At 41.3% G+C, this 13,401-nt stretch overlaps 1 protein-coding gene across 18 annotated transcripts in view; it reads left to right on the top strand.

Annotated features, from left to right (window-relative positions):
* Positions 1-9,768, top strand: part of mbnl2 (muscleblind-like splicing regulator 2) — a 139,033-nt gene extending 129,265 nt beyond the window's left edge. For 11 of the 18 annotated variants that reach the window (XM_085998449.1, XM_085998448.1, XM_085998441.1 and 8 more), the window contains one exon: positions 5,665-9,768. In XM_085998449.1, coding sequence (XP_085854575.1) covers positions 5,665-5,804 — 140 coding nt within the window. In that variant the 3' untranslated portion in view covers positions 5,805-9,768. The remainder of the gene's footprint in view (positions 1-5,664) is intronic. The other 7 variants (XM_085998455.1, XM_085998453.1, XM_085998450.1 and 4 more) reach the window with 2 other exon arrangements.
* Positions 9,769-13,401: the final 3,633 nt, after the last annotated feature.

The raw sequence follows: 13,401 nt of genomic DNA, 5'->3' as shown, positions 1-13,401 counted from the left end.
CATGGTGGCAATCAAAAAATTATTAATTTTAATTTAATATTTAGAGACCTTAGATTTGATATTGAGAATGAGAGGAATAGGTGTCGGTGAATTAATTAAATTGGGTAAATTAATTTGGTGCAAAGATGGAACAACTCATTGATGTAATAGTTAGCGGGTTAAGAAAGATTACCGAACCTACCTCTTTGCCCAAGCTTTTGGTCACCTGTCCTCATATCATAAGTGGCTTGGTGTCAAATGTTGTCTGATAACGCTCCTGTGAAGCACCTTGGGACATTTTACTACGTTAAAGGTGCTATATACATGCAAGTTGTTGTCATTTATTTTGAAGCTGGCACATTGCGGTTTAGAGATGGCTCTATTTATTGGAGGAGTTAGGAGGATGGTCTGGGAGCAGAGCAGGCCGGGAGGGGCAAAGTGGTACAGAGGGGTGAGCAGGACTGAGTGTTTAAATCAGAAATGCAACTAGTTAATGGAGCCCATGAACAGTAATAAGTAGACAGTATTCCTTCCGATATATTATGACATGTTCCTTTAACGCAATTAACAGTAAAATATATATTTTGTCCCTTTAAAGTTAGATTAAAATAATAGAAATGCTTAAATTTATGTAAGTTTGTGGAGGCCATGTACAGTAATAAAAATGTAGTAATTCTGATATGAATTGTTTCTATAAATAGAAGTTTTTGTACAGCAAATAAGAGATATAAACTTAAAGGTACTCAAGACACCAGTGAATAACCTGCAAGCAGTTGCTGAAGGTCGAACAGAACATCCTTGTGCTTTAACTTTGCTCACTGGAAACAGAGCGAGTCCTCTGGTCAGCAGGGTGTTAATGAGGCCCAGCCTTTAAAATGGACCAGATCTCCCACTGGAACTCCAGGCAAGCATCCCACCTCCTTCCCGCCCACTGTTCAAATCCCCCACCTAGTCTTTTTGTGGTTTGACAGATCTCCCTTGCCATCATGCCTTGCTCGCCCACTAATCATTTTACACGTATCCACAGTTAAACTGCGCCTTTCTCCTTTGGCCCAGTTATCTAAAAGGTTTAAGTTCTTCCGAATCTGGTAGCATTGTTCCTACTCAAATGTCCTGCCTTGTCTGTCTTTATCATCTGGAAATGTTGATTACTTACATAGAATTTACAGCACAGAAACAGGCCATTCGGCCAAACTGATCCGTGCCGGTGTTTATGCTCCACACAAGCCTCCTCCCACCCCTCTTCATCTCACCCTATCAGCATATCTTTCTATTCCTTTCTCCCTCATGTACTTACCCAGATTCCCCTTAAATGCATCGATACTATTCGCTTCAACCGCCCCCTGTGGGAGCGAGTTCCACATTCTCACCACTCTCTGGGTAAAGACGTTTCTCCTGAATTCCCTATTGGATTTATTATTTTGTATTTGTGTCCTCTAGTTTTGCTCTCCCCCACGAGTCTACCCGATCAAACCCCTTCATCATTTTCAAGACCTCTAATGGGTGTCCCCTCGGCCTTCTCTAACGATCCCCAGCCTGTTCAGTCTTTCCGAATCGTTATAACCGCTCCGTTCTAAATCTGATCCAAGCCTTCAATTAAAAATAGCATGATTGACTCTTGGTTACCCTACTCATAATCCCCTTTCATACTGAGAATTTCCCTTCCTCTGTTTTTCTTGCTTTTAAGACAGTTGTGTATCACTACGATCCCATGTCTCCCATTCTGTAGCTCTACTTTTCTCCTGTTGAAATTGCATGTACACATGCCTCTGGCATAATTTATTTAACCTCCAATCGCATGTTTTTTTTAATAGTTTGCAGATAACTACATTTCATCAGCTCTTAACACTCACAGTAAGCACATTTATTCTGTGAAAACATAATTTGTCGGCACAAAGCTGAATTTAGTGCTGCAGAATTAATTTTAGAAATTATATTGCACCCTTCGGTACCACTACCGTCTACTAACACAAACGTGCAGTTGTAAAAAAATGCTGTAAAGTACAGTGACTATCCTGACAAATTGATATTTATATAAAAAGAAAATATTTAATGTTGCTTGTGCATTAGTATGCCATTTACTTTCACTCCATATAAAAAACTGTTACTGTATGTTGAAGAGCCTTGAGACAGTGAACATTTTGCACACACGAGCAAGTTGACTGATGGTACTTGGCCTGAAATTGCATTAATACAAAAATGAAAACAGCATTAAATCAGAATTGTGAAATATACATGCACCTTGCCTGACTGTCTGTTTCGAGGCCTCATTTCTCTTTTCACTGGTCTGAAACTATTAACGTTGAAAGACTGTAGTCTCTGGGGAGATGAAGCAAAAACAATGGTGTGCATTCCTCTGTAAGGGCTTACAAAGTATATGAAAATGATCCTACATCGTTTTTTCTTTGTCATCTCATCAGTTGTGGTGGAAGGGGTTTCTCCAGGCTAGTGCCAATGACTGACAAAAATCTGTCTCTCTTCAACAAGCCTACATCAACACCACTAAGAAAAACAAATGATCTGATCATTGATCTTCTTGTTGTTTTTGCTACCTTGCTGAGTGCAAACTGGCTGCCATGTTTGCCTATTTAACAACAGTAACTACACTTAAAAAGTACTTCATTGGCTGTGAAATGCAAGGGGATATCCTGAGGCCATGAACAGCACTACATACATGCAAGTTCTTTCTATTATACTGAGCTGCTGTCCAACCCAACAGGTTACAGTAGGGAGATCCCTCTGGAAAAGTAGTTAGCACAATGTTCTGCAGAAGGAAGGATTTAATGAACCAGTTCACTTGGAGGAAGTAGAATCTACTAGCTGGCCAAGGCAGTGGCTTGGACAATGGTCATGCTAACTTCTTAAAAGCTGCTTCAGAAAAGGTCTTGGAGATCCGTTCCAGGCATCTCTGACTTATCTCTGAAATGCCCTGCCTGGGTTTAGGAATAGGATCTTGCTAGTATGCACATACGTGGTATTCCAGAGCACAACCTGTATCTGCAAGTAGGGCGCTCCTAATGAAGTCGAGAACTACTGAGCAATTTCACAAGGTATCAATGGTTTTTAAAAGTGATTTTTCAGGTTTTCATGCCACATGTATCAACTGCATTGGAAACCCATAGTGTAACGAGAGATGGGCTGGATCCCGTTCTTGTGAGGAGTGTGCAGACCAGGAACCGTGTAGGTCAGGTCATCCAAGATTGCAGGATACTACATTGCTTGCATCAGCTTTCATAGGGCATTCAGTGTGGTACCTAATACGGTACTTGGGAAGAAGCTGGAATTATGAGTGTGTGTGGCCAAACCTTGGATTTTTTTTTCTGGAGTGTGCGCGCTCTGGCTTTGGGAAGGTCAAAGGGATCACTGTCGCCCATTCTATTCAGTGTCTTTGTTAATAGGTGTTGGTCGGCAGCATAAGCAAGTCTCGGATTATCTGCTCCAGGCATTTCTGAAAGCACTGACGTATCCTATCTGTCAGTGATCTAATATTGACACTCACTTGAAGAATTAGTTGTTTGATTTGCCATTTTAAACAGTGAGCTGCAGCGGTCGGTGTCCTAAAATACAGTATTATGGTTTTGCAGAGCGTGAGACAATCTTAAAGCTATTGATTGGAAGATATAAGCAGCATCTTGCCCATAATTAATTCATATTCATATCTAGGGGTTCCCTTGCGTCCCGACTTTAGTGCAGATACTGTTCTTTGGGACTATGCTGATCCAAGGGCAAAGGACCGATTAGACTGACCTTTCCCTGCAGTGGCAACAAAGGTTAAGCTTGCGGTGTGCAAGATCAGAACCAACTGTGAACTTGTGGCAAAGAAAGAAGAGGAGTCAGCCTTACGGTGGCCAGAACTCTTGGCTTCCACCATGACCTGAATTAAGCAGTTAATTAATGAATAATTCTGAAATGCGGCTTTGGACTTCTAGAACACGAGGCTGGTTGGGATGTCGCAAACTGTCCTGTATGTGTGTTCTTCCGCCAGGCTGGATGTACACGTGCAATAAATAACTGAACAGGTTAATCCCCGGGTTTAACAAAAAAAATGCAATGAAGTGCTTTGGTACGAGGTCATTAAGCATTCATACAGGAACAGCATTGATCAGAAAATGTACCTCGACACTTTAATGCAGTACAGGCAAATTAGAGTAAGAAATACAGGAACAGGAGGAAGCCATTCAGCCCCTCAAGTGATTTCTGCCATTCAGTTAGATCGTGGCTGATTTATATCTCAACTCCATTTACTCGCCTCAGTTCCATATACCTTAATGCCCTTACCTAACAAAAATCTTATCAATCTCTGTTTTTAAATTCAATTGATCCCCAGCGCCCACAGCTTTTGGGGGGAGAGAGCTCCAGATTCCCACTACCCTCTGTGTGAAGAAGTGCTTCCTGACATCAACCCTGAACGGCCTGGCTCTAATTTTAAGGTTGTTTTGGACTCTCCACCAGAGGAAATAGTTTCTCTCCATCAACCCTAGCCACTCCTTAAATCATCTTGAACACCTCAATTAGCTCAGCCCCTTTATCTTCTATATACTCAAGGGAATAAAAGCCTAGCCTGTGCAATCGGTCCTCAATTTAACCCTTTTAGCCCTGGTGTCATTTTATGGTGAGTGCTCAGTACATGCTGCCCACCTAACAAGGGTTCACACCTGAGTTTTCCAGTTGTTTGATGACCATCTACCTGGAAGGAGGTAAGCGCGCATGTTACTCGGCAATCCAATATTTGAGCTGGACAAGTTCCGTCCCGCCCCCCCCCCCCTCTCCCCAAGGTACACTATTCATTATTGACCAGCCAGTCTGGCTCATTAATAGAACCTACCAGTCTCTGCAATAATGGGATTCTTGACACTCCGATCCAGATAACTGTACAAACCAGTGCCCTAACAAATGGAGTGGTCCGAGTTGAACAAGCTGTGGGGGGGTTTAATCAATCCCATTGCTAAGATTATTCGATGGTTAAGTTCCAGTGTGGTACCTCAGTGCGCACTGGAGGCTCCTCGGTTCTTGGCCACTCCCAATTAGCAGCTGCGTTCTCCAAGCTTAGGTAAGTGGGCAATGTCCCTAAGGGGGAATATAGTGTGCACTAATCGGGCAAACCGTATCTCTGTCTTTGTGGATTTCTGTTGGTTTGTTTAAGACTCGTAATCATCTTGATGGGTTTCCGTGCATGTCAACCAAAATCGAGTGCGGTAATTTTTTCTTTATCCGATGTAACGAAGGTTTGAACTGGAGTTAGCTGAAACCATGTTAAGAGGTGAAATGTTCCTTGTTTTCTTGGTACTGTACTAAATCTGCATTACTAGAGTACTAGAGTAGTCCATAGTAAGATTTAACAGAACATGTCTTCATTTTTAGACCTATAGAGATTGTTCAGTCCCCAGTGGAGCATTTGAATGTACTTTTTGCAATCCTCCAGTTTGAGATTTAGAGAATTACTATTCTGTACAGAATGAATATTGCGGGGTAATTTTCTAAATTTCCCGATGAGGGTAGTGATCGGAAGATATTTTCATGCAATACTTGCATGTGCAGTCTCCATGGCAACCTGCATGTTTTGTTTGAAGCGATCAGAACAATTTATTGCTGTTTTTTTTGAGGGGGTGGTATGTCATTGCAAATATTTGCATGACTGCGTTGTGTTAAACCTCGCTAAATTCTTTTTTTTTGTGTCTCTAACAGATCATACTGAAATAGTAAACCAGGAGCAAATGAATTCCCAGGACATCTCTATGGAAACTCATGAACAGGCTTACTGTAAATACTATCCTCTACCCTCCCCACCTGCATCTATATTAGGCTTACCACAGCCAGCATGCTAACCAAATTAAGACGAATTCTATTTAGATTAAGCAAGAATACAAAATCTTGATGGGAAATGCATTATACAAATGTAAGGATATAGATGATTTCAGACATGTATTTAATATTCATATATCCTGTAAATAACCCTAGCACTAAGACAAATGTTACAATCAAAGAAATGGTAATCTACTTTCTGGTGTCTCATATTTTGTGGAGATGTTTCGCCATTGCATTCTGTAAAGAGTGTGATGTGGTTATATTGTTAATAATCTGTTGTCTGAGATCATTGTGTACAAAAACAGCACCTGCAGGGTTGGAAGAATCCCTACAGACATTTATGGACACAACAGTACTCCACAGCCAACAAAACTCACTTTGAGGGTTACAGTAACATAAAATGGGTTTTTAAACCTTTAGTAGTAGCCTAATTAATCACTGTGGGGAAAAATGGCATTTAATCAATATTGATCATCAGGTTTTTTTTAAAAAAAACCATGAGCAGTGACTTTTAAGAAAACTACAATAACATTTTAAGTGGCCATGATTGGGTATAAAGTAACTCCAGGAGACGAGGTTCATATTAATCTGAAATATTGCACGGAAATAATTTGTCTTATCAAAGTTTCTTGTATTTAGTTTGTTGATGCTCTTGATGCCGCCTTTAGCCACTGTGAGCAAATCATGAAAGGAAGTCTTTCTTCCCGGTACAATGCAGTCAGTTTTGGATAACTCTATCTATTCATTGGCATCGGACCTTAGAGGGTGGTTTAGTTTGCTGAGGCAACTTATTTCAAAGTTTGATGAATCGCGTCTAAATCTTAAGTCGAGTTCTCAGCGCCAATCCCTACAATTGTCAGGAGGGTTAGCACTGTGGCGCTGCAGAGAATGTGGCTGGCCGCAGACTAGAGTTGGTCAGTTTTACTGCAGCGACAATTCAGTTTGCCCATCTTATTTGCTGTGTTACCAAAGATTCTTCCAACTCTGAAAGATGCACCATATTATAAGATCATTTATAATCTAGTACATGATATATGTAACAGTGCCTAAAAAAAAATGGGGGAGGGTGGGACAATTATTCACAAGTACGTGCACAGTGTATGTTGTACCAAAATTGTATTTTGTGTGTTTTCACATGTTAGCAAAATAGATTGAATTAGCTGGCACAATTTGACAAAATCCTAGTTGGAGTATATGACGAGAGAAGAATTAACTTTTTTTTAAAAATGATTCTTTTTCTAACAAAAGGCTCTTCCCAAATAAAACTGCACCCTAATTACACTAATGACGTTTTACTAGCAACAGTGCAAGGATGGGGACCGGTGATTTTTTTCTTTTTAAACCAAATTAAATCATAAGTCTGTAAATCTTACCAAATTTATTGTCTTCATTTTGCAAGTCACACAATCTAATAGTGACTCTAATAGAAGGTTTAGAAGAGGCGTTGAATATAATGGCACATTGTTCAACTAAATTAAATTGTAATATCTTTTAAAAAAAAAAAAAAAAAAAAAAAAAAAATTTAAACACAAGAAAATACACCAAGACTGGGTCGGTACAATAGTATAACCTTGAATTCTAGCATCATGTTGGCATTGGTGCCAGTAGAGTAATCAATAACCACAATAAAATCAGAATACAGTGGACACAAAAAACCCATAACTTGTCAGTTTTCTTTTTAATTATAGTTTATATTTAAAGAAAGCTTGTTTAATAAAGCCTTAGAAGATCTTAGCTAAATCCCTCCAGTGTAATGATTAGAAATTAGTCAATAGTTTAATCAGGATCTTTATTGTGTTGAAAGTATATCCCATTTTCATAATAGGTTTATCTTTTTATAAGATTGGTTTTATGATATGAAATGTTTATGGTTTTATAGTCGAATTGATCCTAAAGATGTGTAATACTGTTTTTTTCTTTTGTTAAACCTTTTATTGAGGATTAGAAGTAGTCGCATTTTTTTTTTTAAATCCTACTCTTATACTACACACGTGGAGCTCAATCAATTACAAGTCAACTGAACCTATGGTTCTACAATGATAAAATACACCATTAACATATAGGAAATTGTATCGCAATTAGACTTTCAAATGCCTAATGCAAGTTACTCGTGATTAGTTCAACAGCTATTATGTCGTAGTAGATTCCTCGGGTGTGCGTTTCTTTTTAATGCTAGCTTTCTGGATTCCGAGTATACTCATTATCAATGTTCTCGCGTGGCTGTCTGGAGGTCCCATGCAGGCCGGTCACCAGCTTTTGAATGGGAAAACCGCGCATGCACGGAAATTTGAATGGGCCACGCAGTCCGTTAAATGGGCCGCGCACCCAATAAAAAAATTAAAGGGAACACTGCTCATTATCCATCAAAATTATGGTTTTTCTCTTTTGTGTAGCGGGGACAGTAGTTTTCTCAAATTTATGATGTAATTGCAATCATTTTTGTTATGAAATAGTGTACTTAGCTTAAATCTTGTTGCACTGCAGTTAAAAATGCCTCACTTTGTGGCCACAGCACTTATCCAGCGCACTTAGTTTAAGGCCTCATAACAAACGCCACCTTGTAACAAACTTTACTGCCTAGTTAGAATTTTACATGTACAAGTTGAATTTTAACATGAAATGATTTTATGTCACAGTAGTGCATGATACATGCATACCATTATAGATCTGTGTATTTTCTTTTTAACTTGTAAGAATAGATGAGCTCTTCTCTCTTTACATCAGCTTTTTTTTCCAACTGACAACTTGGACCATTTGACCTGCAGATATTCGCTTTTAGTCACCTGTGTACTGTCGGATGGTAAAATATTGATACTGTTTGAATATTTTCAAAATATGCACCCAAGGAGAACATGTTGGTTTTTTGTGTTCTCCAAAAGGGTTTGTTGTTTCTGAAGTGTTATAACTGTCTGAGTTGACCTGCAGCTGAAATATTTGATCCTGGCGATGTACAAATATGTATAACATATCTTGTTGCACTTATGTACATAGTAAATATGTAATAAAGCTGTCTTTATATTGTAAAACGAACAACAGAGATTTTTAAATGAAAACTAAATCCTCCGTTCAAAGCGTTGTCATGAGAGAGGCAGTTGTGCATGAATTGTAACTGTTTACTGAAATATAATATATTTCCTGTTGGAGTTCATAGCAGCTAACACTTAAACAGTATTTTAAAAATATATATGTAACAATTGTACGCCGCAATTTTTGTTTAGAATTGAACTTTGAAGCCTCTATTGGGGTACTAATTATACTTAATCTCTCATGCTTGTAGCTTTGAGTAACACTGACAGATAAAATATTCAAACATATCATAAAGGCCTGACAGTCAAGCAGCATTCCCCACCCTAGAACAGAACACTTTTAACCAAACTGAAAGCCATCTGTGTTCCCTTTCACTATACCTTATTTACAATTTTAATAGATTGTAATAGGAATTACTTTGCCAGACACCACGCTAAAGAGTCATGGAAGTTTGTAGTCACTGTTTGTGTGATTTCTGATATTAATTTCTCTGGTCAGGAAACGATCCATTAGAGTTGGGTTAGAAATTGTTACTCGGGCTGTTTTGGCAAACGGACGCCTGGAAAGAGTTCAGATCAATATTTCACAAAACCGGTTTGAAATCTACTCGTGACAGCGGCCAAATAAGTTTTCCAGCCGTGATATTTGGTGCATCTTAGCAGTTGAAGAATGTAATAGCTCCACACGCAGACGCGCGCACGCACACACACACAGATGGAGCACAGTTAGTGATTCTCGTGCCATAGGTTTAGTAATGTCACTTTGCAATGAAATTGTCTGTACACAGCTTCTCCACTTCCCAGGTATACAGTACTGACTGATTTTTTTTTTCCCTGTAATACTGCCAGATTATATTGTCTATGCTTCAGTTATGTTATATGTTGAATGATTCACTGTTTTTTGTTTCCTAAAATACAACTATTTGTTTTATGACCATTGAGGGGAAAAATAAAGAAATATTTGGGAAAAAAAATTGTTGTATTATTTCAGGGATGTTGGTAATCCATTCATACACATGTATATCATAGAATGCTTCACGTACTAAACTGTATAATAGTTTGACCTGAGAAATCCAAAGACTTTTTTAAGCTGGTTAGCTAAACCTCGGGGGGGGGGGGGGGGGAATTCAGTTGTTTGCACCTCAAGAGGGTGCCAAGTGGGGCACAAAGCAACTAGCGCCCGGGCGCAGCGATGTTTGCGCTGCTCACGAAATTAACTAGACATTTTGCGGCAGCGCTAAACACTACCGCCACGATCTCCTGCACCGGCAGATCGTGACGTCAGTTGAGTGCGTAGCGCCCCGGACCGGAAATTGAGTGGCGGCACCTGCCATACCGCCTGCCGCTAGCAACGACAGGTTGAGGGGAGCGTTTTGCTGTCAGAAAGGGACTGGGGGAGCGCTATTTAAAGGCGACCACTTCCTGCCTTTTTTTGTCGGTGACATTTTTGCACCAGGCATTCTGAGAGAGAGAGAGACTTCCGGAGAGATTCAACGCTGTGTGAAGGAGTTTTGGGTACTGAGCAGCACTTTGCAGGTTGGTTTTGATTTGCCCTTGTATCGATTTAGAAGAGACTGTGGGGGCTGCACTCAGAGCTCTTCCCCTGGTTCTCTCCATTGTTCTTTCCAGCAGATTTGATGTACAGGTCTCTCCAGGCTGAGATTCAGGCCGAGATTCAAGGCTGCAATGAGCAGGATGTGGATGGAGAGCAAGATCAACCCTCCCCTTTAAGATAAAAACAGAAAATGCAGGAGAAACTCAGCAGGTCAAGCAGCATCTGTGAAGAGAGAAACAGAGTTAACGTTTCAGGTCGATGACCATTCGTCAGAACTCCCCTTTAAGAACTGGCCAGCGCCAGTGTGTCTGTGTTCCATTGCTGACTGACATCACATGAGCTTCGCCAGCGCTCTGAGGTAGTGCCTCGCTCCTCGGCGTTAGCGCTTTAAGAGATGTGTAGCGCCTGATTTAGCGCTCCAATCACCTCCAGGGGGCGATAAAAGCCAAGTTTGCAGTCGGAGGCGATAATTAGCGCCAGGCATTAAACTTTGCGCCCAGCCGATAATAGCGCCCCAAACGGGGCGATACCGAATTTCTCCCCCCTTGTTTTCAAATAAGAACAAAAAATGCTGGAAATACTCAGCAGGTCAGGCAGCATGGGTGGAGACAAACAGAGTTAACGTTTCAGGTCGATGACCTTTCGTCAGAACTGGGAGAAGTTAAAGATTTAACAGTTTTTAAGCAAGTACAAAGGTGGGGAAAGGGGGGAGGAAAGAACAAAGCGGGGAAGGTCTCCGATCGGGTGGAAGGCAGGAGAGATTAAATGATGGTGCAAAGCGTGGTAATGGGTCAAGTAAAGAAACAAAAGATGGGTCCAGGGGAGCTGTAAATGGCAACAGCAGAATCATTATCTGCACCTGCTGTCCTCTTATTTTTACTTAAGTCGTATTTTATTGTTTGCCCCTTGCTTGGGCTGGGTTTTAATAACATTGTCACGGGTTCTTTTGAATTTCAAACGGTTGATTGCTTGGCGACGCCCACTTTGATTAACAGGTGTGCTCAGTCAGACTGATATAAGAAACCGGATTTCAAGCGGGTAATCTTGTTGGCTACAAACTTCAGAGTCCACGCTAAAATCTCAAGTCTTCAAGGAATTAATTTTTCTTCTCTGCAAAAAAGAGCTAAGAAAAGATACAAACATCAAGAATTGTAAGGAAGGCAGATCATGATTACAACCGACCCAAGGACACTTCAGGACCTGGTGTAGCAGCTTTCTACAAGCACGTTAGTTCCTTGATAATCCAGCTGTCTACTGCTCACCGGCCAAAGACGCTTTCTATCAGTTGGCACCAAAAACAGCAAGTGAGTCAAAGATTTCTTGGTGACATGCACTCTTCTCAAAGGATCACTAATCTACAGACGCGTCGGTGGGTAGCACTCTCGCCTCTGAGGCAGAAGGTCGTGGGTTCAAGTCCCCACTCCAGAGACTTGAGCACAAAACTCTAGGCCGACACTCCCAGTGCGGTGCTGAGGGTGTACTGCACTGTCAGGTGCCGTCTTTCGGATGAGCTGTTAAACCGGAGGGCCCCGTCTGCCCTCTCGGGTGCACGTAAAAGAGCCCACGGGCACCAGAATCAGAGTGGTTACAGAACAGAAGGAGGCCATTCAGTGCGTCATGCCTGCGCCGGCTCCCTGCAAGAACACTTCAGCTAGTCCCACTCCCCTGCCCTTTCCCCATAGCCCTGAAAAAAAATTTCCTTCAGATACTTAACCAATTCCCTTTTGAAAGCCACGTTTGAATCTTCCTCCACCACCCTTTCAGGCAGTGCATTCCAGATCATAACCACTCGCTGCATAAAAAAGTTTTTCCTCGTGTCGCCTTTGGTTCTTCTGCCAATCACCTTAAACCTGTGTCTTCTGGTTCTTGACCCTTCCGCCAATGGGAACAGTTTCTCTCTATCTACTGTCTAGACCCCTCATGATTTTGAACACCTATCAAATCTCCTCTCAACCTTCTCTGCTCTAAGGAGAACAACCCCAGCTTCTGCAGTCTATCTACGTAACTGAAGTCCCTCATCCCTGGAACCATTCTTGTTAATTTTTTCTGCACCCTCTCTGAGGTCTTCACATCCTTCCTAAAGTGCAAAGAGCAAGGGAATTCTCCTGGTGTCCTGGCCAATATTTATAATATCTTTACCCAGAGAGTGGTTAGAATATGGAGCTTGGAATGGTTGAGGCGAATAGCAGTGATGCATTTAAGGGGAAGCTAGATAAGTGTGCGGGAGAAAGGAATGGAAGGATATGTTGATAGGGTGAGATGTAGAGGGGTGGAAGGCGGCTCGTGTGAAGCATAAACACTGGCACTGACCAGTTTGGCCGAATGGCCTGTTTCTATGCTTTAAGTTAATGCTATGTAAATAAATTAAAGTAATGCAGATATTTGTACACTTGTATTTTGGTTGCTTTCTCCCATTGCTAATAGAGAGCTTCCATGCCATCAACATGGCTATTAGGAAATTACCAGAGAATTATGGTGGCGTCATCTATTGGTTTGTAAGGGCATAAATACCAATAATGTGAAGTGGTACTAATTGCAAAATTAGACGCCAGAGGGCAGCAGTTAACACCTGACTCGTGTAGTATGAGCATTGGTAGCCTGGCCCTGAATCCTTTCAGTCAAGCGCTGGAGGGGACGTAGCTGGAGCCCCATGTGCAGCCATCCTGAGAGGGAAAGCCACCATTTCTGCCCATTCTGCAACAACAACTTGTATTTATATAGTGTCTTTAACGTAGTAAAACGTCCCAAGGTGCTTCACGGGTGCGATGATCAAACAAAACTTGACACATGATGAGATAGGAGAGATTGGGTCGATTGGGCTTATACTTGCTGGAGTTCAGAAGAATGAGGGGATCTCATTATAACAGGACTAGACAGACTAGATGCAGGAAGGATGTTCCCGATGGCGGGGGAGTCCAGAACCAGGGGTCACAGTCTAAGGATAGGGGGTAAGCCATTTAGGACAGAAATGAGGAGGAATTTCTTCACCCAGAGAGAGGTGAACCTGTGGAATTCTCTACCACAGAAGGCAGTAGA

This window comes from Somniosus microcephalus, chromosome 10, assembly GCF_052327205.1.
Source record: "Somniosus microcephalus isolate GS21.2 chromosome 10, FLI_Smic_1.0, whole genome shotgun sequence".
NCBI lineage: Eukaryota > Metazoa > Chordata > Chondrichthyes > Squaliformes > Somniosidae > Somniosus > Somniosus microcephalus.
The sequence above is the reverse complement of the archived record's forward strand: the minus strand, read 5'-3'. Positions and strand labels throughout refer to the sequence as shown.